Genomic DNA, 26653 nt, shown 5'->3' with positions numbered 1-26653 from the left:
ATTGACCTTGCCACCAATGAAGCTGGAGTTAATGATCCCGGTCTAAATAACAATTAATCTTTGAATGATCTCAATTAGACTTTATAGTCTTAAATGGACACAATCTACATTCTGGCAGCAGAAGAATTCATTGCATTTTGCAGGCTGTAATGTTCCTATCGTAATGAAATAGCAATCATGAGCGAATAGAATCAGTTATATTTGTTACATACACCTTAGCTGATAAATCCATTGCAGGTTATTAGGACAATTGCTCTCCTCATATTTCTATGCTCCTGAAAAAAACTCTTTAATGTTTTAATGTTTCTATTGGACTGACCTTAATGCTAACATCCACAGAATACAAAATAAGACCATCAAGGAAATTGCATTGAGTGATAAAAGCACTTTATATATACAGCTTTATGATACTCACAGGACACTGCAATCAAAGTTTTATAGCAATACACTTCCGCTGTAATCAATACAGTCTCAACTTCTAAATTGGAGATAACTTATCTTTTGTTGTAGCAACTGCTGTCAATGAAAAGGCAACCATTGATTTGCTATTATTTAATTATATAAATTTAAACTGAATTTTAGGATTTTTATTTTACAGCCTGAAAAGATGCTGATTTTCAAAATCTCAGAGCAAACTTATTAATTTTATAAGTCTCTTGTGATTACTCAGTAAGACTTCAGAATGTGTGTGTGTGGCTTCACTTCTGTGTATCTGATCATCTCAGCATTTTTGAAACAACTTTGAACTGCTAACTGTGCTGTGTATAGAACTTACAGTTATAACCAAAATAAATGTTTATCATGATCACTAATACCAATTATGACTTGGAAATATATATATATACTTGGAAATGCTTTAGAAGCTTCCATAATCCTACATGACACAGGTGCCCAAAATTGAGCTCTGTTGAACAACATTGGATATAGGGAAACATTTATATGATCTGCTCAAGTCAATATTTTGACTGAACTTCTACATCAATTCCACTTTAATGTCTTGTCCTCATAAATGCATACTCATTCTAAGCTCCAGAGAATTATAAAAAGCAACATTTTAAAGCAGCTGAAAATTTGAAACAAAAATTGAACTTGTTGGAATTAATCTGCAGGTCAGCTGCCATCAGTGGAGAGAGAAACACCTAACATTTCAGAGAATAAAGAGCCATTCTAATCAAGCCTCTGATCTAACCTATTGTTCTTCAATACCAGTATATCTTTCCTTGGCAAGAAGACTAAAAGTATATATAGTATAAATGTACTAATAATCATGTCCATCTCAAAAAAACGCTGCAAAATTGCAGCAAAACATCCTTCCTCTTTTAGTTCAGTTCCTTGGAAATAAAGACCCTTTTCTCTTCTTGCTGTTTACCACAGGTTACAGCAGGGTACATTCCCAAGTGAGACTGTGAACCGAGTTCCCACATGACAGAAGATGCCTACAACCCTGCAGTAAATGGCAAATCCATCCTCCTAAATGCTTGTTTGTATGTTTATAAGTCGGGCATTTGTAAGGTGGGGAGGACTTGAACTTGATGTTAACCTTCTGTAATTCATGTGCGTGCAAATCTCAGTACATGTGAATGGAAAAAATTAATATTCATCATTTCCAAAGTCAATGTTTACACTTCTCCACATATTACTACACCCACTTTTCAGCTTACTGGCCATATCTTTTGCAGCCACTACATCCTTCTCACAGTTACTTCGTCAGCAAGATTAATTTTTAGCTAAGTTTGAAGAAGGGTCTCATCCTTAAATGTCACCTTTCCATGTCCTGCTGAGATGTAGCCTGACCCACTGAATTATTCCACCATTTTGTGTTCCACCCAAATTCGAGCATCTGTGGTTTCTTGTGTCTTCATCGTTAGCAAGTTGGATATATCACCAGATCCCTTCATGCTCGTCATTGATGGATATTAAATAACGGAATCAAGCACCAATCTTTGCAGTTAAACAAGTATTAATTGATGTTCTAGTGTTTAGAAAGGTTAATGGATGGCATTAAACAACTAGTGGAAGGAATAATCTTATTATATAATTATTTATACAAAAGTAAATGAGTACAAAAGGAACTCATAAGTGCTGCACACATGAAGGGGGTGGGAGCTTTATGTGTACACAATAGCTTATTACCTGCCAGAGTGCTGGCTTTAATTGATGTAACTTTGCTGAGGATTGAAAAAGAAAAAATGTCCCTAAGAGCATTGGACTAATTACAAGGGCCATTACTATTGATTTTTAGAGAAAAATAACTACTGCTACATCATATTTCAATGCTGGAAACCATTGCCTTCCCAGACTTAAAACGTGTAACAGAAGCCAACTAAATAACATCGCGCAAATGAAAAATGAATTCACAGAGCAACACCAGACCCAGAGGCAGTCGCATTCGTAAATTTCACAAAAATGCTTCATTGCAACTATATTTAAGTATTACACTTATTGTGCATCAATGGATAATATCAAACAGAGAGAATAAAGAGCTTTAATTATCTGAGGCTACATCTTGAAGATGCAGTACTTACATTTTTTATTGCTTTGTACACAGCTCTGAAAGCTGGCTGCTTTTCATCATGGTAGACTCCTCGATTTCCATGAAGAACAAAGATGCCTTCATCCTCTGCTCCCATACAGTTGCTGCCATACATACAATGGTCTGGGCGATAATTCCATTGGCATGGAAAAATAAAAAGGCTTTCTGCAATAGAATAAAGATAATACCAAATTATTGATTGTGGATGATCAGCCATGATCACATTGAATGGTGGTGCAGGCTAGATGGGCCGAATGGTCTACTCCTGCACCTATTGTCTATTGCTATTTTATGGGGTTTTTTTAAAGAAATACAAATCTTTCAGATTATTTTTAATTTGACATGTATCAAATATAAAATTATTCTTGTAGCTTATCTGCATTATTTATTTTTGTCATTCAAATTAAAATGCCATAAAAAATTCTCAACTCAAATTCCATGGTCAAAAAATTACATGAACAATAAATGCAGAAGACACAAAGTGCTGGAGTAACTCAGCGAGCGGTCAGACAGCGTCTCAGGAAAACATGGACAGTTGTGCAGAACTCGTTGATTTTATTAACTTTGCCTCGAACTTCCACTCAGCCCTCAAATTCACTTGGACTATCTCTGACAACTCTCTCCCCTTTCTTAATCTCCCTGTCTCCATCACAAGAACAGATCATCGACTGACGTTTACTACAAATCTCCCGATTCCCACAGTTATCGAGACTACTCATCCACCCTGGCTCTTGCAAAGATGCTTTCCCTTGCTCCCAATTTCTCTGTCTCCGCTGCATTTGTTCCAAAGATGAGGCTTACCATTCTAGGCCATCTAAGATGTCTTCTTTCTTTAGTAAACATGGTTTCCATCCTACTGTCATAGATGGATCCCTCACCTTCATCTCCTCTGTGTCCCGGAATTCTGCTCTCGCTCCCCTTCCCCGAGACAGAACAAAGATACTCACCTTTTACCCCACCAGCCACCACATCCTACACATCATTTACCGACACCTCCAACGATCCCATCACCAATCACATCTTCCCATCCCCGCCCTTTCTTGCCTTCTGCAGAGACCGCTTCCTCCAAAACTCCTTGGTTCACTCATCCCTTTCCATCCAAACCACCCCCTACAATTTTCCCCTGCAACTGCAAGATATCTAATACCTGTCCCTATACCACCTCCCTCACCTTCATCCAGTGACCCCAACAGTCCTTCCAGGGAAGACAGAGGTTCATGTGTCCCTTCTCTAACCTTATCCACTGCATCTAGTGTTCCCAATGTAGCCTCCTGTACATCATCGCCGATCATTTCGCCAAACACTCACGTTCGGTCCGTCAAGGCCTACTGGATCTCCCAGATGATAACCTGGACTTCCTCCATTGCCAGAATGAGACCACAGGCAAACTGGAGGAACATATGGGTAACTTAAGGCATAACAGTATGAACATTAAATTCTCCAATTTTAGGTAACTCCAAAACCACTCTTCCTTCTACCCCCAATCCCCCCATTCTCCACCCTTTCACTCCCCCTGTGCCACACGTGGAATCGCACCAATTTCTCCCCACTCCCTCCCTTTCCAAGTACATTTGTTCCTCTAACGTTAGTTTGCAACTCTTCAATCTTTTGTCTCATACTTTCTGTCTTTTCATCTCTGTCCTTTGTCCAACTATCTGCCTATCAATCTATCACTTTCATTTCACTGCACATCTCGTATGTGTATGTGACAAATAAACTTGACTTGACTTGACACCTCCCGTTCACCTGTATCCACCCATTACCTGCCAGGCTTTATCTTGTCCCACGTCTTTTCCAGCTTTCTTTCTCCACCAACCCCCCCAAAATCAGTCTGAAGAAGGGTCCCATACTGAAATGTCACCTATCCATGTTCTCCAATAATGCCTGACCCCCGGAGTTGCACCAGCACTTAGTGTTTTGCTTTGTAAACCTGCATCTGCCATTCCTTATTTCTAAATGATAGAGAATGTAACCAAGAAAGGGAAACAAGAAATTTACCTGGGTTGTAATAGAAAACAATATTGAGTAAATCTTGGTCTCCCCAGGTGATGTTGAGTTTGTACTTTTTGAAGAGAGGTAGAAGTAAATCTTCCCATTTGAGCCGTGCAGTTGTCATATCATTCTACACAAGTAAAAATACTAATTTTAATACTACAATCAATTGCCCCAGATGAACAGCCGAAGGTAACTTGCAATAGAAACATATATACTTTCAAATAAAAATACCCATGTCCCCCACACAACTAAAGCACTCTAAAATCAAGTGACAAGAAACAGTCTGAAGAAGATTTCAGTATGAAGGAGGGTTTCGGCCCGAAATTTTGCCTATTTCCTTCGCTCCATAGATGCTGCCTCATCCACTGAGTTTCTCCAGCATTTTTGTCTGCAAGAAACAGTTGTCCTTTTGCCAACACAGCAAACAAATCTCAGATGGAGATTTTCAGTTGGCTTCATATCAACTGCTGATTATTTAGGACACCAGAAATATCGCAGCCTTTCATCATCAAACACACTATATATTGGTCCAAATGCTTGAAGCACAATTTATACCCAGTTTACACTAGCATGCAAACATCAAACAAGACAGAAGTGTGCATGTATTAGACCATAAACTGTCAGCTTAATTTGGTAAATTCTTTGTTTCAGACAGTTCAGCCGAAAGCAATTCCACTCATGGTTAGATTTATAAAGATAGATCCCCCCTCTCACTCTGCTGCATCATATTCTTTTACCCCGCATGTGCTTGTTCAACTTATTCCAAAATGCAAATATGCTACTTATTTCAATTACTCTGAAGAATCAGTCTACCTAGTTACTAGCCTTCCAGTTACAAAGTATCTCCCTAACTCTCTGGTGACAATTTTCTGGCAATTATTTCCTCAGGGACCCAAATTATGTGATGTCTTGCCCTTCTCTTTTTTGAGAAAATAACTTTTGCTTTTTGGAATTTTATTGCAGGTGAAGACTGACGGACAAACATACACACATATGCACACCAACAGCAGCGGCGGCTGCAATGCGGGTGAATAAACCAATTATGGACTCTATTTTTCTATTTCTTTGTACCAGCCTTTATAAGCATCTACTACTGCATGTACAGCTATTCATTGTTCATTTCAGAATACGATTGGTTCGATTGGGCAATTTTAGGCTCTTACCCCATTATGCAGAAAAATCTCAAAAACTTCAAACTAAGAGGACTCCTAGACAATGGAAGCATTCAAGCAGTAACTATCAGAGCCCTAAAGATGTAAAATCACAACCTCATTAAGCCAACTAGACTTCTGTCCCACATATAATGGTAGCTCTCTTCATTTCTCATGACATGCACTGTAAGGACATCACATTAGGCACAATCATAAACACAGACATTTTTTCAAATTCATTCTAAATATCAAAACAGAACTTCACTTGAAATTACGGAATGTCTCGACCACAACTGGAAGTACTGTACTATTCAGTTGAAGGATGGTTTTGTGAAACTAAGGATTAATGAAAAACTAAAAGATTGACAGGGTGGATATTTAGAGCGTGGAGTAATATGTGCAATTTTGGTCTCTGTAAAGAATATAATTGTTTTTGACATAGTGGATCAAATATTCACTTGATTAATTCCTGACCCAACGTCCTTGGCTTATGACAGGAGAGCTGGTAAGGTGGACCTTTAACAGCTCGAAATATGAGAGTTTCCCTCGTTAGAAAATCTAGGACAGAGTCTATGCTACTTAGTCCAGAGTGGAGAAATACCTTCTTTGTTCACAAGGTTGTAAATCTCATACCTGGGGGCCTGTCAATGCTCAGTGCTGAGCATGCTCAGTGAGCACAATCTATTAATCTTGGTGATAAGGGAAACAATGGGAATGGAAACTGGGCAGAAGACAGGACGAGGCAGAGGATCAGGATTAATCTTATTGAATGACAAAACAGGTTTAAGGGCTCATATGGTCTACGCCTGCTTCTGCATAATTTTAAAACAAAATTTCCACCCAGACACTAATTTTGCAATCAATAGAAGCTGGAAAGCATATAACGTGATGCAACTTGAAATGACAATTGCAGGTAAACTATTAGATGCAGTTGGTGTTTTGTAAGGCCTACATTCCAAATTGGTTCACACGCTGAATGGCTTTGAGTTTAGATAGGCTAGATAGTCAGAACCCTTTTCACAGGGTGGAAATGACAAAGGCTAGAAGACATACTTTAAGGTGAGAAGGGTAAGATTTAAAGGAGATGTGCAGGGCAAGTTTTTTTTTTTTACACAGAATGTGGTGGCAGCCTTGATAGTGCTGCCAAGGGTGGCTGTGGGGGCAGATGGAATAGTGGCATTTAAGAGGCTTGAAGATAGGCACATGGATATGCAGGGAATGGATGACTATGGACCATGTGCAGGCAGGTGAGATTAGTTTATCATGGCAACATGTTCGGCACAAACATTATGGGCCGAAGAGCCTGTTCCTGTGTTGTACCGTTCTATTTTCTAGATGTGTCTCCAATTCCAAGAGCAGTGGTTGTTAAAGTTTTAGCTTTGAAAGGGATGATTCAAATATAACAAAGTCAACATGCAATTCTTCAGAATATCTAACTGTCCATTTTTGCTGATCCTGCCATTCAGGGCACTTAAAATTATCCAAAACAAATGCCCAAACCACTATGCTAATAAAAATGCTGATGCACATATGACAACTTTTACAATGTCTTTTGATACATGATATTTCATATATAAAAAAATGAAGTACATGTTATTGGAATTAATTTGGTAAACCACAAGTGAATATGAAAAATATTCCCTGATACACCACATAGATTTCATCACAAAAATGATGAATGAACTCCTAATTATACATAGCAGTCTTAAGTTTCAGCAGTGCTGAGCAACAAATCTAAATCAACAGAAAATAACTGTTGCAATGCTGCAGTCAGTTTTCCCGTCGTTATAAGCAATCATTTATTCTACTTTAAGTATGTTTTAGTGTGAAAGCAAGCCAATTTAAAACTAGAAGCTTGTGACAGATTACTCAACAACTAGTTTTTTTCCCCACATTTAAATTGAAACCCAAGCCTTTTTGCATTAAAGCCCAATAGCGCCATCATATGGTCAAAGCGACAATTACTAACAACCTGCAGAATATACTTTCAAGATCTTAGATTGCAGGTATTAATTAAGAAAATGTCTTCTGCGGCATGATTCTCTAATTTAATCATGAACTATATTACTCTCCTGTAAGCGAATGAATATCAGCTGGTATTTCAAATAGTCTGTTGTTTAAATTATTATAATGTTATGCCCCAAATGGAATTACAAAGACTTAACCCGAGCTAAAAAAGGTCAAAAAGAAAACAAGGATATTGGCAAGTGCAATATCATTTAGGTTTACCTATCTTAATCATTACTCTGTGATTGCTGCGGGAAAGTGGCAGGGTGTGTGGATATTAGATTAAAACTGGAAGGCTTTGCACTATTAAATATATTTCACACTGCACCTCCAACTTCCTGACGCTTATTGACACAAAAACATTTGAAAGATGTTTCTAAACAAAGATTCATACAGTCAACTGAAGCCAAGAATTAGGTTCAGTGCATAAATTTTATTGATCAGCTGTATTTGGGTGATTGATTATGTACTTCATTAAATTAAAACTTTACAATATATGATTTATATCTCATTCATAAAAATCAACTAAATCATTCAATACCACAATAATTAATGCAATAAAAAACTGTGGACTAACAGTGATTTAATAGATCTCATGCTTCACTATCATTAACTCCAAATATATCAATTTGAGCTTCCTACACTCTTCAAAGGACATTAGGATAGATCAAACACAATATACATAAAATATTGAGGCACAAGTAACTGCAGATGCCAGAATCTTGCAAAGAAGACACAGAGCTGGAATAACTCAGCAGGTCAAGCAGTGTCTCTGGAGGACATGGATAGGTGACATTTTGGGTCGGAACCCTTCATCATCTGAAGAACGGTCCCGATCTGAAACGCCACCTATCCATGTCCTCCAGAGATAATGCCTGACCTGCCACGTTACTCCAGCATGTTGTGTACGATGCATAAAATATTGCAGAATACAACCAAAAGAGCCCATATGTGCTTACTTTAAAATATTTTTTTCGAATTCGGGTCATGTTCATCAACATTACTCCAGAGTTGACTCCAGTTTTCCCATAATATGGATGCCTGGCAAAGCGGTTGTACCAGCCGATTCGCAGTTCCTCGTGTTCTGGGGCCATTCCCCCGATTTGAGTTTGATTAAAATCCTCAAAAAAAGCCCATATGTCATCCATAGGACTAAGAAAAAGGACATCAGTGTCCACGTAGAGCAAGGAATCCACGTTCTTCAGGATCAACTTAAAAAAAAACAAGTACACACGAGGAAAAACCATTAGGCAAAGCAGATGTAGTTTAATTAACATAGCATGGATCTACACCCAAACTGATTGCTCAAGATACCTCTATTTGGAACAGATCACGCTGTGCAGTCAATATTTTCAGTTCCAAGTGTTTTAATACCAAGTAAGTTTACGTATTTTTACAATGTAATCTCCCCATCATTTTTTTAGAAAGGATCATCTCATGATTATCACACTGGTGTCTCTGGATGCGTCAGAAGTAAATTGATTGATGGGATTACATTAAAATTGCAATTCAACTTCAAAATTACATGGGTGCAAAGTACCTTAGCCCTGAAAAGAATATGAATGGGGATCGTTTTGATCATTAAATTGATAAGCAAGTTATTTTGAGTTATCTAGTTGTTGCGATGGATTATAATTTAAACCATGCATTCCGAATGTATCATCACTTCTAAGCTCGTCTCCCAGGACAGAAAATGACCTGCTTTGACTCCAGTGCTCTGGCCTCCAAATTGGCTGAGAAGACCATTACGGTACTCTCAGGCTCAGCCACATGTGGTGTTTGGTTGGGCAGATAGTTCCCAGTTTCCAAGATGGGAAGATAGCTCCCAAGAAAGTAGAAGTTTTCTCTAATTTACACTGTGCTCACAACAAATGGATTCAAAGTTCTCGCCATTCCAAATGCTCAGAGTAATTTTTGAGCATTCATGGAACAATAATACCCACAGGACCTTAAACATTTTCTCAGAATGTTTTGAGACCACTCTTGAAATGAATTGTTTCATTTATTCGCCTGATAAATTCTTATCATGTAGATGTTTGGTGAATTGTGACTGTTTCATGAGTCAGGCATGCAAGTAATGCGGCCTGCCCATTGGAGCCTACTGAATAGAATTACAGCCTTGATACTAGACATTAAGCTGATAAAAAAAAACAATGGCATTGGTCTGCTGATCCTACCTGCCATGGGCGGCCATTGCCGCCCATGCATACAGGGGACCAGGGTTAATTGCACTCTAAAGACTAAGTGAAGATACTGGGTTTGGGTTTTCAATTTCAAACCATGTTTCCTCAGGCAGCCAAAGGTTTGCACACTGAAGGCTATGGCAAATTTCATTGATTCCTGCCTTTGTTGAGAGGTGACTTTCAAGATATGGTTCACTATTTCTAGGGTTGTACTGTGGATCTTTATATTGTGCTGGGGTATGGCGCTTAGGGCAAGTGTAATTTTTTTTTTCTCAGGGGGCACCCGGTGCCTCTGTCATTAACCTGTTTTGGCCTAAACCCTCAATGGACCCTGGAGATCTTGGCTTTAGTCAATCCTAACACACTGAATAATCTATATGTCGTGAAAACAGAGAATTGCTCTACCTGCCTTCTTTCCACATAATCTATTCCATTCATAAACTGTTCAAGGATTTTCTGTTGGATCTTAGCCTGCAGATTCTTCTGGAAATAACTTTAACCCTATCCCACCCCTTCCCCAACACGTACTCCCAACTTCCTCTTAAATAATTCTTACAGGTAAGAAGAGTCTCTGTGAAGCACAGGGTTTGAAGAGTTTCTTCCACACTGCTGCTGTATCTCCTGGAAATGTTATTGGATAGATGGTGTGGCTGAATTTCTGATGAAATTCTTTCTTCCAGTTTTCCAGCTGTATATAATAAAAAAATATTAACAGGATATTCCACAAGTACCCTTTCACAACAAGTGCTGCACAGTAAATAACCCAAGGGAATCACAATGTATTGGGGCAATTTTTACTGCCAATTTCAGCTTCTGATTCATGTGGATAGGATACAAGATAGATTCTAAGTACCTTTTCATTCGAGTATAAATAGAAAAGATCTCAGGGTCACTGTCAACTCCGAGCACAAAAAGACTGGTAATTCTGAGTATAGGTGCTTCTGCGTTACAGCCGTTCAGGTAATGAAAAATTCATCCTTACAGAATTCACAAATCACTACCAAAAATTTTGAGATATGGAATATGTTCACTTTCACGGAATTTATGTGAAAAAAATAAACACATTTTTGTAACTTGAGTTTCTGGATGCATACACAGATGATGTGGCTTTGATTTATGGAAAATTGCGATACAGACCATCTTCTAGGAGAAAAACCCACCCCACCTCACTCCCCCCCCGTACACTTGTATATAAAATGTTTACTCAAACTAGAAATAAGGACAAGTATACAGATGATATAACTAAAAATTAAAATAATTGCCATTAAAAAATTCAATACCACATCACTTACTATAATTCTTTACAAATCTATTGAGAATACAAGTGTAAATATCAAAGTATGTACTTACTGAGCTATTGAACTTATCATGGAGTTCATCCTCGGCAAATATGTGGAAATGAAGTGGTTTTTGACTAAACAAAACTGCAGATTTTAGCATAGTTAGGGTTTCTTCCAGTCTCTCTCCACAAGCTACCACAGCCAGATGCATCGTCCCTGGAGAATTTTCCAATGAGCCTCTAGACCTCAGCCTTCCTACTTCATACCTGTAAAATTAATCATACCAATATCTTGTTTAAACTATTTCTAACCATTACAAAAAATCAAGGTATTCTTAAATTCATTTGTAGTTTAATGCATCTACTGGTAAAGAGAATGTTTTACCTCAGTACAATGATGAGAAATGTGTTTCCAAATTTCATTGAAAACACAATGTTTTTACTGCTGGGCAATAGAACGTTGAACTGGGATCTCATTCACTGCAGAATCCATCCAATTTCATTTGATTTAAATTGCTTAAAATTCAGATTCCATACAGGCCAGAAGATTGCTACCCATATGGTAAAAGTGAAAATAACCCAGTAATACCTTTTTATAAAATCGTAACTGTGGAAACTGGGAGGAAACAGGAACACCTGAAGAAAAGCCAAGAGGTCACAGACGGAACTTGCGAACTCCCCACAGACAGCAGCCAAGGTCAGGATTGATCCTGGGATTCTGGTGCTGTGAGCTCCTGGCCAATGTCTATGTTGCACTTTTCCTTACACCTTACATCAAATGATCTACACGTCTTAATCCCTTCTCCAAAGTAGTGTTTCAAGGATGGATTGTTCTGCTGTGTTAGACATTTATGCAACACCTTTAATCTATAAAAGAAGGTGTGTTATACAAAATTTGACCTAATTTCATAAGGCGATATTAGGATAGATGACGGGAAGATTGATCAGTCGGGCCATATGCAACATTTTTAAATGCCACAAAAAGCAAAAGAAAAAGCAGCAGTAATGAAAGACCATTCACCTGAAACATTAATTGTGTTTCCCTCTTCTCAAATGTTGCTGGACTGCTATTTCCAGAATTTTCTGTTTTATAATCAATAATTATAAAGGAGGTAACTGCATGAATAGCACCAATTCTCTTTAATAATGGAGTAGGCACATGAGTGCCTGACACAAGGCATTTTCATACAACCAGAACTGCAGAATGGATTATCACCAAAAATTAATAATGAAGGAAAAATTGGAATAAAGATACTAGAAATATCAAAACCCAAACCAAGAGTGTTTCCATACATCTTTTTTAAAAGTGCTGATCCTGTAGAAAATTAGTCTGGAGAATTAACAATACGAAATCAAAGAGATAGTAGATGTATTTCATGTAAATTGCACCACTCTTTACCAGAGAGGATGCAAGTGACATACAAGATAAAGCTGTAAATCAGAAAGGACGAACTTACAGCCACCGGGAAAATTGTACTTATTCTAGTATCTTGAAGTGTCTAGTCAGATCCTTGGTGCATTCATTTTAATTTTCCAGGGTGAACTAGATTTGGGGAGGGTTTCATTAGATTGGAAAACAGCATTTGGGAGACAAAAAGCAGGACACTACAGGCCAGTTTCCTTGACACTTGTCATAGTGAAATGTTAGTAAATATTGTTAAAGATGTTACAACTAAAATGCAGAGATGAAGCAAAGCCAACTGCTCTTAAAATCGAGCTATAGAAAAATTAAAGCCAATTCAAATCAAGCAGAAACATGTCAGCATCATGGTGCAATGGAGGATAAATATAATTATTGGATGTCTTGCTAGTCCATGTAGATAACATCCATCATCCTGCGCCAGTGAGTCCTCTTCCTGTCACCTCTTCAAAAAATGTAATCAAATTTACAAGATTCAATTTCCCATGCATAAAGCCATGCTGACTATCCCAATTCAGTCCTTGTCTTTCCATATGTAGATCCTGTCCCTCAGAGACCCCTCTAGTGATTTTCCCACCAATTATGTTAGGTTCCCCCACTTATCCTTGCAGTCCTTTATAAATAAAGGCACAATATTAGCCACACTGCAGTTTTCCAGTACCTCAGTCGTGGCTAAACCGGGGCCCCTGTAATTTCTTCCCTCACTTCCCATAATGTCCTCAAATACTCTTGGTCAGGCCCTGGGTATTTATCCACCCTAATATGCTTTAAGACTACCAGTACCTCCTCTTTTGTAATATTCTCTGGGATAGTCAGGGGTGAGCATGCTGGTAGCCCTACAGCACATTCACATCCTGCGATTAAAACAACCAGGCAGACAACTTGCTCTCATGCTTCAAATATCAATTTTCCTACTTATCAGGATTTGTGTAACAGCAGTCGGTTTATACCTCCACTGCATGTTTTTTCTTCATAATACAATTAGCCCCAAGTCACCTGGGTCTTTTCAATACATTTTCAATTCCTTCCAATGACTTCCATTCTAACTCTGTACCAGTCATAATTGAAACACAAGATAGACACAAAAAGCTGGAGTAACTCAACGGGACAGGCAGCATCTCTGGAGAGAAGGAATGGAATGCTGAAGAAGGGTCTCAACCCGAAACGTCACCCATTCCTTCTCTCCAGAGATGCTGCCTGTTCCGCTGAGTTAATCTAGCTTTTTGTGTCTATCTTCAGTTTAAACCAGCATCTGCAGTTCCTTCTTACATAAATGAAACACAACTCCTTTGTTTTCCTTTGCACATTGTACACTACTGTTAACTGATCAACTGATTTATTTTTGCTGTTTTATTCCCTTGGCTGAAAACAATTCTTCCTTAAGTAGAAGTTCATCTGCTACTGTGGAATTTTCACTAGGTGATTGGTTTGGCATTTTTTGCAATGATAAACGTAAATTATCAGTAATAAAAAAGCAAACTACAACTGATGCTGGGAATCAGTAATGAAACAGAAAATGCTCGGGATACTCAGATCATACAGTACCTGTGAATTTTTAGCTTAACAGCCTTCCATTAGAACAAAATGAAGTTTCAGCTTGTACTGAGATGGAGGACAGAAAAAAAGATTGATAATAAACAGTAAAGATTGAAAGGATTGATGTGCAAGATAAATGAGATGTAGAAAAACGTGTGGAGGTGTAAAATGATCATAACAGAATTATTATCAACAGCAGCTCCACAACTATTAAACAATATTAAGCCTTGAGGCTGTACAAGACTTAATTGAACGATGAGGTGCGATTCCATGTTTCGTTACATCCGAGCAGCAAACAAAGGACAGAGGTCAATGTACACGGAGGATGGTAAATTAAAGTGATGGGTGACCAGAAGCTGAAAGTCACATTTTACTGACTGAACAAAGGAGCTCAATAAGTGATCACCCAAACCTTATTTAGTCCCCTCACTGTCCGAGAATTCACACTACGAGTAACAAAAAACAGTATGCCAAATTGAAAGCATTACTAAAACAGTATTTAACATGGAAAGAGGGATTACCAACCCATGGGGCAAGAAGAATTAGTATCTCTAGGTCTGTCTGCAGGGAAACAAAGGAATGCCAATTACTAAGAATAGTTCCTTTTAAGTAACAGTGAGGGGAGGATGTGCTTGGTAGCGGCATCATACTAGAAGTGTCAGAGGAGGGAATGGAAAGCAAAGACTTGGGTTGAGAGGCAAAATGTTGGAAACAGGAACATGAGATTCAGTGAATCTGTCAATCATAGTGGGAATGAAGCGTTAACCGGGACTGTCTTCCCAAATTAAAACAAAGAATGCTGGAAATACTTATCAGGTCAGCGGAAATATAGTGGATATCGGTTGCTGGACTATCTCCAGAAATAGAAGGCATGGAATGGGAAGAGTTAAGAGATGAACCTTGCAAAATCAAAGAATAAGTGGAAGTATAAAGGAAAGGACACCATTTTCTTCTGATCTATAGTGATTAGCATTGATACAGTTAGCAAACTCCTGGAACAATAAACATTCCACATAACCCTACACAAACAGATTAATTGTCTCATACCAGGTTCCTACTGAACTTATTTTATTTGGTGGAAGTGAGTAGAATGAAAATAAGTGGTTCCACTTACAGAAAAGGTTTAAGTATACAAAGAAATCCTTTACCGAAGCATTAACTCAATTTCTCTCTCCACTGACGATGCCTAGTCTACTGAGTGTTTCCATCATTTTCTGCTTTCATTTCAGATTTCCTGCATCAGTAGTTCTTTGCTTTTCAAACAAAACAAAGATCGTAAAATCAAGAGAGTAATTGGAGGACATACTGACAAGATGTTTATGTACACTGATCAGATAACAAATCAATGTGAGCATTGTAGTTATCAATTGTGGGAAAGAAGCAAAACTGATCCTGACCATCAGATGACTGATTTATGAAGCTTTAAGGAACATGAAGTTTACCGGCCAAAGGCAGTGCTTAACATGACTTCACTTCTAACGATTCACTAATACCGTAAAATTGCTTGGAAAAATGAACGAAGATGAAAGATGATATATTTCTGCTTCTGGATAACTAGGATTCCACAGATTCCAAAGGTTACCCCATTCATTTGCTTTTCATTACCCCCACAATATATGTGGATTCCCTAGGGCATCGTTGGAACAAGAGGTAAAACCATGCCCTCTGCCAGTTTAGAAAGGTGGCTTTATATTGAAAAGCAGTTATCTAGCATACTCCAGCAACCAACACTTTTGAGGAAACATGGAGACAGTGCTGTAGAATGCCCAGGCTGAGGTAACTAGCATGAATGTTTAAGGTGGAACCAATCAAATCTGATGAAAGCTGGATAACTCATCTTTTAAAAACACAAAGAAAACTGCAGATGCTGGAATCATGAGCTGGAGTGCTGGAAGAACCAAGCGGATCAAGTGCGGATAAGACAAAGTGCTGGAAGAACCTAGCGGATCAGGTACCAGCCATGGAGGGAATTGACAAGACTATGTTTTGGGTCAGTACTCTTCGTCAGACTGACCCCGCTTTGTTCACCCAGCACTTAGTGTTTTGGTCAAGATTCCAGCATCTGCAGCTCCTTGTATCTCCAACATTTTAAAGCCCTGTTCCGCGGTACGAGTTCATTCCAAGAGTTCTCCCAAGTTTGCCCTGATTCGAACTCGGAGATTTACGGTAATGGCCACTTGTCGGTACTCGGGGCTCTCGTGGACATTTTTCATCATGTTGAAAAATCTTCACGAGTCTTACCGTGCTTACCTGCCGGTAGCGAGTGGTCCCGAGTATCTGCCGTTAGCGCTAAGAGACGTCCACGAACTCCGACGTACCCGATACGTTCGTTCTCCATGCTTACCACGAGTTTGATTTTTTTTTAAACTCGGGAGAGCTCTTGGAATAAATTCGTACCGTGGGACAGGGCTTTTAGTGTAATCTGAAGTTGTGCAAAAAAAAATTCCACAATAACAATTACCCAAATGAGGTAGAGTTAAGAGAAAAAGTACATGGCAGCACCTCCATGAAGGGGAGTGAAAGAACTGATTGGTTCAGGAGCCTGATAGCAGCGGGAAAGAAGTCTGGACGTCTGGACTTTCAAGCTCCTGTATCTTCTCACAGAAGGTGAAAGAGGGAAAATAGAATGGCCAAGGTGGCAGGCATCCTTGATTGGATACACTGCGAAAATGGACTGGATGGAAGGAAGTGATTATTCTGTGATTTGCCTGGGCTGTGTTCACCACTCTCTGCAGGTTCAGGTGGTCTAGAGCAATACCAGGCTGAGATGCTTATGGTCAATACTATCTGTGGAAGTTCAAGAGAAATCCTCGTGGACATGTTGAATCTTATAGACACCTCTAAGAAAGTAAATACGTTGATACACTTTCTTGATCACCCTTGAAGCTCTCGATCTCCAAAACAGTTCCTTCAATGTGGACAGGATTGTGTTCAACCCCTTACTTCCTTAGGTCAATGACCTAGGTTGTACCTTCGGAGCTGTTTATGACTGATGCAATTGTGTATAATTTTAACTATTACGAACAAGACCAATATAAAATAGAATTGTACTTTCTGTCTCTCTGTTAGGTATTTTCTTTTGTCTTGTTGACTTAAGGGTTAGGTTGTTGTCCTGACACCATGACACAAGATTATTGATCTCTTTCCTACACTGTGTCTCATCATTGTTGTTGATCCTGCCAACAATAGAGATAGATATATGAGATATGCCATTTATTGTCACTATACATGTACAGTGACACTGAAAGCTGCTCGTACTCAGTGCATACATACAATTTTACACAAAAAACAAGAAACAGAAAACAAACAGAAGGGAGATGGGGGGGGGGGGGGGGATCCTGCCAAATTCTAATACATACTATATACATATATACGGCGAAGTCCGTGTTGGGCGGTTAGTCAGTGCATGTGTGGATTTATTTACTAGATATAATTCCGGGACATATTCCTGATGTTTGTCCTGGATATGCACCTATAGGCCTTCCAGAGGGCAGCAGGTAACAGTCCATAGTGCTATTATCGGCGAACAAAATTATCAAGTTGCCGTTATACTTACCCACATAGCCATGGCTGTACAGGAGCAGGGTAAGTGATTGACCACAAAACTCTGAGAACACAAGGGTTGAGCGTCAGGTTGAAGGAAATTCTATGAACAATAGTAACTGACTGAGGTCTGCCAGTTAGGAAATCCAGAAGCCAGTTTCAGAAGGATGCTCCAAGGCCAAGATCCAGAGGTTTAAGAATGAGCTTATTCAGTATTATAGGGTGGAAGGCTGAGCTACAGTCAATTAATAGCAGCCCAACATAGGTGCTCCATTCTGACATTACCGTACCATCTTGAAATGAGAAGAATTCTACCTCGTCCTTCATCCCTTTAAAACCTGGATATATTAAACCCACATCTGGTTAATATTGGCTGAAGTAAAGAACATCTGTGAATCTATAAAATGACAATTCAGCCTACCTAAATGCAGATTCCCAAAAGCAGTTCACTGCACAAACACCAGTGGGCAGCATCCAATATGGATTCCAGAAAGACACAGACACATCCTTACACCTAATTGAATAAAAACAAAGTAGTCTATATGTATATATAATAACTACCTTTTCTCTATTAAAGTACAATAAAATAACCAACTATTAAGAAAACATAACAAATGCTCTTCAATTCAATCTACTTATGTATTGCCAATAAAAAAAACGAATTAGAAAAAGTTAATGAGACAATACATACCTGAAATTGATGTTTAAAAATAACAAAGAAACTTAAATATGTTAAATGCAATTAAATTATGACATGTAGGTAAAAATTAAGTATAACAATGCCATAACATGGCTGTTTACATTCAGTTTAAAGGTAAATATTGCACACTGCCACAAAACAGTTTAAAAAAATTACGGGGAATTCAATTTAATGTAATTTTAGTAACATTGGTGTCAGTCTGCAATGTATCCATTTTATTACCAGTTCCAAATTTAAATTATCTACATTATCCCAGATACTGCTTAGAACAGAATCTGGTTGATTTATTAACAACGCTTTAAAGTGTCTTAAATCAGGTGATACAAAACTACAATGTATTAGAAAGTTAAAAATTCTTCAAAATTCTACTTTCTGGTAAGTACTCGGATATTGGATTTAACGTTTAATATAAACTCTAAGACATGAGAAGTGAATTGGATGTTAGTGAACCAGCTCAGACAAGGATAAAGGCTCTTGGAAGGTCAACTAGAATGTGAATTATGGCAAATTACAACAGGAGGGCTCGCAAGGCAAATGGAAGGGAAAAGGAAATGTGAGTTGCGAAGACTCCACTATTAAAAAAAAGGTAAAATCTTTTGTTTTCAAACCACCTTGAGAAAATATAGATAGAGTGGACATGGAAAAAATGTTTCCAGTAATGGGGGATTCTAGAAGCAGAGAGCATAGCCTCAGAATAAAGGGAAGTATCTTCAGAATGGAGATGAGGAGGAATTTCTTTATCCTGAGGGTGGTGAATCTATGAAATTCGTTGCCACAGACGGCAGTGGAGGCCAAGACATTGGGTATTTTTAAAGCAGAGATCGATAGGTTCTTAATTAAATAGAATGTCAAAGGTTATGAGGAGAAGGTAGGAGATTGGGGTTGAGAGGGAAAAATAAATCAGCCATAATCGAATGACAGAGTAGACTCGAAGGGCTGAATGGTCTAATTCTGCTCCTATGTTTTATGGTTATGGTCTAATATTGAAGATGAGGACAGAGAGGATATAATTATATTCATTGTTAGGGCTAACCAAATGGGTAAAAGCAGGCAAGGGGTCTCATCTGGAGAGTACCAGGATTTATAAATTAATTTAAAAGAACAGATTTCAAAGGTTATAATCCCCGAATCACCATTAGAATTATATATAATATCACAAGGGGATAAGCAATAATGGTATGACTAAATCTAATGAATATGCTCCTTTGTCTTTGGACAGACTTGATTTTAGAATGGCATTGCTTTTGATATCAAATTAGAACAGGAAGCATTGAACAGCAATACTTAATAACCCATTACCTATTTCAGAAAGCACAGTTGATAATGAACCGTATAATGTGGTTTCATTGATACCACCGTGTGAATTGTTTCATCGATAGGACCAAAAAGACAAATTTCCAGGTGTGAGGGTGTGTGTATATGTGTGTGAGTGTGCGAGTGTGTGTGTATGTGTGTATATTGGAATTGGTGGAGTGGTGGAATATTGCGTTGGGGGATCAGCCCTCCCGTGTGAAGTTGGGACCCAACGGGTCGCACTTAGTCTAGTATTTTATATAGGGAATCCATCCTTAAACTGGTTTCATCCGCAGCAGAGAAAAACACACACATACACTCACACACACACACACATACACTCACATGGAAAACTAATTTTCATTGACCTATCAGGGATACTTGACAATAAACTCACTTGAACTTGAACTTGAACTAATTCCTTGCTGTACCACCAATTCCACCTCAGCTCTGCTCATCAATACCATAGCAACACCTGGACATAATTTCTTCCCAATTTTAAATCTGATTGCTAAGATATAATGCTTCAATCTTGAATTGTTTTATGTAATTGGTCATGCTATTATTCCATCGATTTACACTTTATCTATAATATTAAAAATAAATTAAAAGAAGAAATATGCTAAGAATGATATCCCGATTGTCCAATCCACCAAGTTGGGTTCTTTCACTTTTTAAAAATCTGAACTTTCTCTGTCAGAACTGTGTTCTGCGCTCTGTTTTTTCCTCTTTTGCACTACCTGTCATACGTTTATGGTATGCTTTGATAGCACAGCAAGAAAAACAAAGTTTCCCACCTTTTTTTGGCACACATGACAATAATAAACATATATTAGTAAAAAACAAAAATGTTCACTTGTTGTAAGTCAAACAGCTAGATTCAAATAAAGATTATGCAGTATTTTATCAAAAACAGCATTACTATTTTGCCTAAGGGTACACATTTCCTGTTCTGCTTTACTTGCAATTATCACTTAAGTAGACAACGTATACAAAGAGCTCTTGTAACATTAAAATAATAATTACTAATTTGATTAAGAATCACCAACAAATCTCCAAATTGCTCAACGAGAAAAATATTTGAATTAGTTGACCATTAACTTAATTGTTCTCAAAACCATTACTAGAGTTAAATTGGATATAATACATAAACTGATGCAGATATTACAATTTCTGCAACCATTCAGCAGTTTTGGCAGGACAATAAATATGCATTCTGTTCTTGCTCTGCCCGGGAAGAAGGGTGAGAGTAGAAGTACGGGAAATAATTGAAGACGGAGGACAGAGTTCCTATGGTCCTAACCTTTCACCTCATTGGCCTCTGCCTACCATTGTTCTTCTTTTGTAATTCTGCTTACTCCAACAAGATTCCACCATCAAATACATATATACCTCCCCGCGCAACATTTAGAACCACTTACTCTGCAATTCCCGGGTCTGCTCTAATGTCCCACCTACCACTTCTCATCATATGGGCCTTTTCTGAGCAACTAGAGATGTTAGGCAGAGGATCCCCGTGTTAGAACCATCAGGTCATGGAAATTTGCCCTTACAGACTGACAAACAGGAGCTTGCGGCCTCTGCTGGAGACTGACTTCGGGAGCTCCAACTGCGGAGGCCTGCAGACTTAACATCGTGGAGCCGGCGATCCCTGTCGGAGATCGACCTTGGAGCTCCAACTGCGGGAGCCTGTGGACTTTAACATCATGGAGCTCATGGTCCCTGGTTAGAGACCGACTTTGAGAGCAGGAGCTTCGACCGCCACGACGCGGGAGCTTCGATCGCCCCGACGCGGGGGCTTCAATCACCAGCTGCGGGTGCTTCAATTGCCCCGACTGCGGATGGTTCAATTGCCCCAACCAAGTGAGAATAAAGAGGAAGAAGATTCAACTTTATTGCCTTCCATCACAGTGAGGAATGTGGGAAATCCGCTATGGTGGATGTTTATGTTAACTTTTATGTAGTTGTGTTGCTTTTTTTTAGTATAGCTGTATGTGTGTAATTCGAGTTTCACTGTACCTTAATTGGTGTGCAGTTTTGGTCCCCTAATTTGAGGAAGGACATTCTTGCTATTGAGGAAGTACAGCGTAGGTTTACAAGGTTAATTCCCGGGATAGCGGGACTGTCATATGCTGAGAGAATGGAGCAGCTGGGCTTGTACACTCTGGAGTTCAGAAGGATGAGAGGGTATCTCATTGAAACATATAAGATTGTTAAGGGTTTGAACACGCTAGAGGCAGGAAACATGTTCCCGATGTTGGGGGAGTCCAGAACCAGGGGCCACAGTTTAAGAACAAGGAGTAAGCCATTTAGAACGGAGACGAGGAAACACTTTTTGTCACAGAGAGTTGTGAGTCTGTGGAATTCTCTGCCTCAGAGGGCAGTGATGGCAGGCTCTCTGGATGCTTTCAAGAGAGAGCTAGATAGGGGTCTTAAAAATAGCAGAGTCAGGGGATATGGGAAGAAGGCAGGAACGGGTTACTGATTGGGGATGATCAGCCATGATCACATTGAATGGCGGTGCTGGCTCGAAGGGCCGAATGGCCTACTCCTGCACCTATTGTCTACGTGACAATATACAGACCTTTGAATCTTTGAATTCAACAATATCCTTTGCCTGCTCACTGAACCTATCTTATTCCTCTGTCACTCTGAAAAAGGATCCCGACCAGAAACATCAACTGTCCATTCCTTCCACAGATGTTTCCACAGTTCCTCCAACACTTCATATTTCAATCCCTTTGCAGTGTCCTTATGGTTTTTACATAACTTCCTAGCATTTCTGTGCATTCCGCAATGTCAGCAACAATATACCTTCTGATAGTTTTGTTTATAATTGTGTTTTGCACTAATATATGACTTTTTTTGCACAATTATTTTTCTTTTTACAGTCTTGTGTAGTTCATGTATAATTTGTATTTGTGTTTCTGAGTCCATATATTTGTTATGCTGCTGCAGGCAAGATTTTCAATTACCTGTACCTCACGGTACTTGTGCTTATGCAAATAAACTCAACTTGACTCCACTTCTGTGACTTCATCAAAGCCACTTGTATAAATCAATTGTCTGGCTCGAAAACTCTACTTCCCTTCCACGGATTCTGCATTTCCTGATTATTTGTAGCATTTTCTAAATGAGTGAAAAGTCTAAGGATGTGCAAAAACAAGAAGCTGGTGGAACTGCTGCCTCAAAGAGCCAGAGACTCAGCTTTAATCCAGACCTCGGGTGCTGTCCATATAGAGTTTGCACGTTCCCCCTGTGATCACGTGGGTTTCCTCCAGGCACTCCAATTTCTTCTCTATCCCCAAAATGTGCAGGTTAGCAGGTTAATTGCTTGCAACAGCATGTGCAAGATGGATGAGAAAATGGGATACCATAGAACTAGTGTGAACAGGCTCATCAGCGTCTCTTCTTCCTGAGGAGACTGAAGAAGGTCCATCTGTCTCCTCAGATCCTGGTGAACTTCTACCGCTGCACCATCGAGAGCATCCTTACCAACTGCATCACAGTATGGTATGGCAACTGCTCTGTCTCCGACCGGAAGGCACTGCAGAGGGTGGTGAAAATTGCCCAACGCATCACCGGTTCCACGCTCCCCTCCATTGAGTCTGTCCAAAGCAAGCGCTGTCTGCGGAGGGCGCTCAGCATCGCCAAGGACTGCTCTCACCCCAACCATGGACTGTTTACCCTCCTACCATCCGGGAGGCGCTACAGGTCTCTCCGTTGCCGAACCAGCAGGTCGAGGAACAGCTTCTTTCCGGCGGCTGTCACTCTACTAAACAACGTACCTCGGTGACTGCCAATCACCCCCCCCCCCCACTTATTATTTATTTTTTATTCAAATCGTTTGCTATGTCGCTCTTCAAGGGAGATGCTAAATGCATTTCGTTGTCTCTGTACTGTACACTGACAATGACAATTAAAATTGAATCTGAATCTGAATCTGAATCTGAGCAGGTGATGGATGGGCGGCGTGGACCTTTTCCCATGCTGTATCTCTAAACTAAGCAATTGTAGTGGCATTAGGGACATTAGGTATTTTTGGATACATGAGTCAAGTGGATGCTTAAAATCACAGACCACAGAAACAGGCGCTTCGGTCCAACTCATCCATGCCGACCAAAATGCACCATCTAAGCTAGTCCCATTTGCCTGCATTTGGCCCACATAACACTCTAAAGCATTGAATCATGCCATGCAATGTAGTGTAACCTGGAATGTTCACAAGGACACGTTTGTCTGCAAGTGATCAATACAGTAATAGATTGAGAAGATTCAGTTTGGCGACAAATACTCTTTTAAACTTCTACATGTAGAGAGTAAGTTGACTGCTTGTATAATGGTATGGTTCGGCAACTCGAAAGTCCAGGAACAAGGCAAATGGATAGTGGCTAGTCATCACAGATATTGACCTCCCCACAATCGAAGGGATCTTATTGGAAGCAATGTCTCAAAAACGCAGCCAGTATCATCAAGGACCCAGATCACTTTGGCCACAATCATCTTTCATTCCTACCATTTGGAAGAAGGCATAAGAGTCTGAAAGCTGTCAACTCCAGGTTCAATAACAGGTTCTTCCCAACTGCCATCAGGCTCTTGAACACTACAAAACACTCTTTTCAACGTATAACTTTTTTACTTGTGTTTGACTTGATTGTACACATGTGTATTGTTATCACGCATGCAAAAACTTTTCACTGTACCTCGTACATATGACAATAATACATCTAAACTATGAACTGTCTTGGTTGCACGAGAGACTTCAATGTTTTTGCACTAATGGTTTTTAATTTATTGATTTTTTAAAAAATTATGCTTCCTGTGAGTACCGTGTTTACAAGCCTGTTATTCTGCTGCAAGTAAGAATTTCATTGTTCAGTACATGTAACATGGAGCCATAGTCACACAGCATGGAAACAGGCTCTTAGGCCCAACATGTCCATGCTAACCAAGATGCTTCATCTACACTAGTCTCAACTGCCTGTGTTTGTCCCATATCATCCTAAACCCGTTCCTATCTATTTTAAATGCTGTCATAGCACCTGCCTCAACTACCTCCTCTGTTAGCTCATTCCATATACCCACCACCATCTCTGTAAAATAATGCCCCTCAGGTTCCTGTTAAATCTTTCCCCTCTCACTTTAAACCTACGGTCTCTGGTTCGTAATTCCCTTATAATAATCATAATAATACTTTATTAGCCAATTACGATTTGCAACATACGAGGAATTTGATTTTTGCAACATACGAGGAATTTGATTTGCCATACAGTCATATCAATAAAAAGCAACAAGACACACAAAATACATTTTAACATACACATCCACCACAGTGACTCCTCCACATTCCTCACTGTGATGGAAGGAGAAACGAAAAGTTCAATCTTTTCCCTTCTTAGTTCTCCCGCCGTCAGGGACCTGGAACCTTCTGTTGATAGGACGATCTTGGCTCCCGTAGCCGGCAGTCGGGTCCTCTGCATCAGGGCGATCAAGCTCCCGCAACGGGAGGATCTTAGCTCCCCGCGCCGGGCGATCGAACCCCGAGTCGGGGCTTGTGAAACCTCCAGTGACTTTGGAGCTTCCCGACATCAGTCTCTACCCGAGACTGCGAGCTCCTCAATGTTGGAATCCGCAAGCTGCGTTGGAGCATCGATCCCAGGCAAGGGATCGCAGGCTCCGATGGTAAGTCCACGGCCCCACGGTGGGGCTCAAAGTCAGTCTCGAGCAAGGCCGCCAGCTTCATGATGTTTGGCCGCAGAGTGACCGGAGATACGATCCGGAAAACATCTCCGGCAAGGTACGAGATTGATAAAAGTTTCCCCCGATCCCCCTCCCCCACATAAAACAAACCAGAGAACGATAACACAAATTTTTCAAAACACACTAAAAATAACAAAAAATAAAAGACTGTTGGCGAGGTTGCCATCTCTGACAGCACCACCTGCCACTCTAGGTAAAAGGCAAATTAAACACTCTTGGCACTCTCTTGACATTGTCAAACCAATGTGTAGGAAGGAACGCAGATGCTGGTTTCAACCGAAGATAGACACAACATTCTGGAGTAACTCAGCAGGACAGGCAGCATCTCTGAAGACAAGGAATAGGTGCCTTTTCCGGGTCTCGGCCCTTCATTAGACTGAAAAAAGGTCTCGACCCGAAACTTTACCTATTCCTTTTCTCCAGAGATGCTGCCTGTCCCGCTGAGTTACTCCAGAACGTTGTGTCGAGAGACAAGGCTTTGCCTTCCATCACAGTGAGGAGGAGATTCACTGTGATGGATGTTTGTGTAAATTGTGTTGGTGTGTGTCTTGGTTCTTTTCTTGTATGACTGCAGAAAACAAATTTCGTTTGAACCTCATGTGAGGTTCAAATGCAAATAAATGGTATTGTATTGTATTGTATATTGTGTCTATCTATTGCCAAGCCATTGACAGCGGGACCCTTGACAGCAGCGGGGCTGTTTGGCCTTCCAGCCGTCAGGAGGCGCTGCCGCCGCGGCCCGCACCTCCCCCACCATTTTAAACAGCCGGTTTTACCTGCTCGACGGGTATTGCTCACGATCCCGGTCTCTCCCGCGCGGAGCCGATGCTCCCCGACCCTCTTTTGCTTCTACTTCTTCTTCCTCCTCCTCCGCGCCGGCGATTTGGTTGAAGACGTAGAGGAGGAGCAGGAGGACGAAGGCCGAGCAGAGCAGGGCGGCGCGGAGGTGGCGCCGCATCCCGCCCGACCGCCTTCCCGCCACTGCCCGCCGGCCGTTCACCGGGAGCTCGAGCCGGCTCCCCTCACCTCGGTGCTCGGTTCAAATCAGTTCACCTCCCCCTTCAACCGTTGCAAAACATGCCTCTGGCTCCTTCCATTTTATATATATATATATATATTTAAAGATCTCCCTGGCAGAGACACATTTATTTTTTTTAAAAGGGAAAGGTTCAATGGCAGCCCCGCCCACATTGTTTCCCCCACCGTCCGTCGACCAGGGTGACGCGGGTGGGCGGCTCCTCCGCGAGCGCGGG

General features: G+C 40.0%; 1 protein-coding gene across 2 annotated transcripts in view; it reads right to left on the bottom strand.

The window, feature by feature from the left end:
• LOC129706211 (glucoside xylosyltransferase 1-like) overlaps positions 1–26583 on the bottom strand; it is a 31799-nt gene extending 5216 nt beyond the window's left edge. The window contains exons 1-7 of one of the 2 annotated variants that reach the window (XM_055650277.1): positions 26177–26583; positions 18069–18161; positions 11220–11415; positions 10426–10557; positions 8646–8897; positions 4532–4655; positions 2526–2698 (exon numbers count right to left, since the gene is read on the bottom strand). In XM_055650277.1, the coding sequence (XP_055506252.1) occupies positions 2526–2698; positions 4532–4655; positions 8646–8897; positions 10426–10557; positions 11220–11415; positions 18069–18161; positions 26177–26358 (1152 nt within the window). In that variant the 5' untranslated portion in view covers positions 26359–26583. The remainder of the gene's footprint in view (positions 1–2525; positions 2699–4531; positions 4656–8645; positions 8898–10425; positions 10558–11219; positions 11416–18068; positions 18162–26176) is intronic. The other variant, XM_055650278.1, reaches the window with a different exon arrangement.
• Positions 26584–26653: the final 70 nt, after the last annotated feature.

This window comes from Leucoraja erinacea, chromosome 19, assembly GCF_028641065.1.
Source record: "Leucoraja erinacea ecotype New England chromosome 19, Leri_hhj_1, whole genome shotgun sequence".
Classification (NCBI taxonomy): Eukaryota; Metazoa; Chordata; class Chondrichthyes; order Rajiformes; family Rajidae; genus Leucoraja; species Leucoraja erinaceus.
Note: the sequence above shows the minus strand (reverse complement) of the source record. Positions and strands in the feature narration are given on the sequence as shown.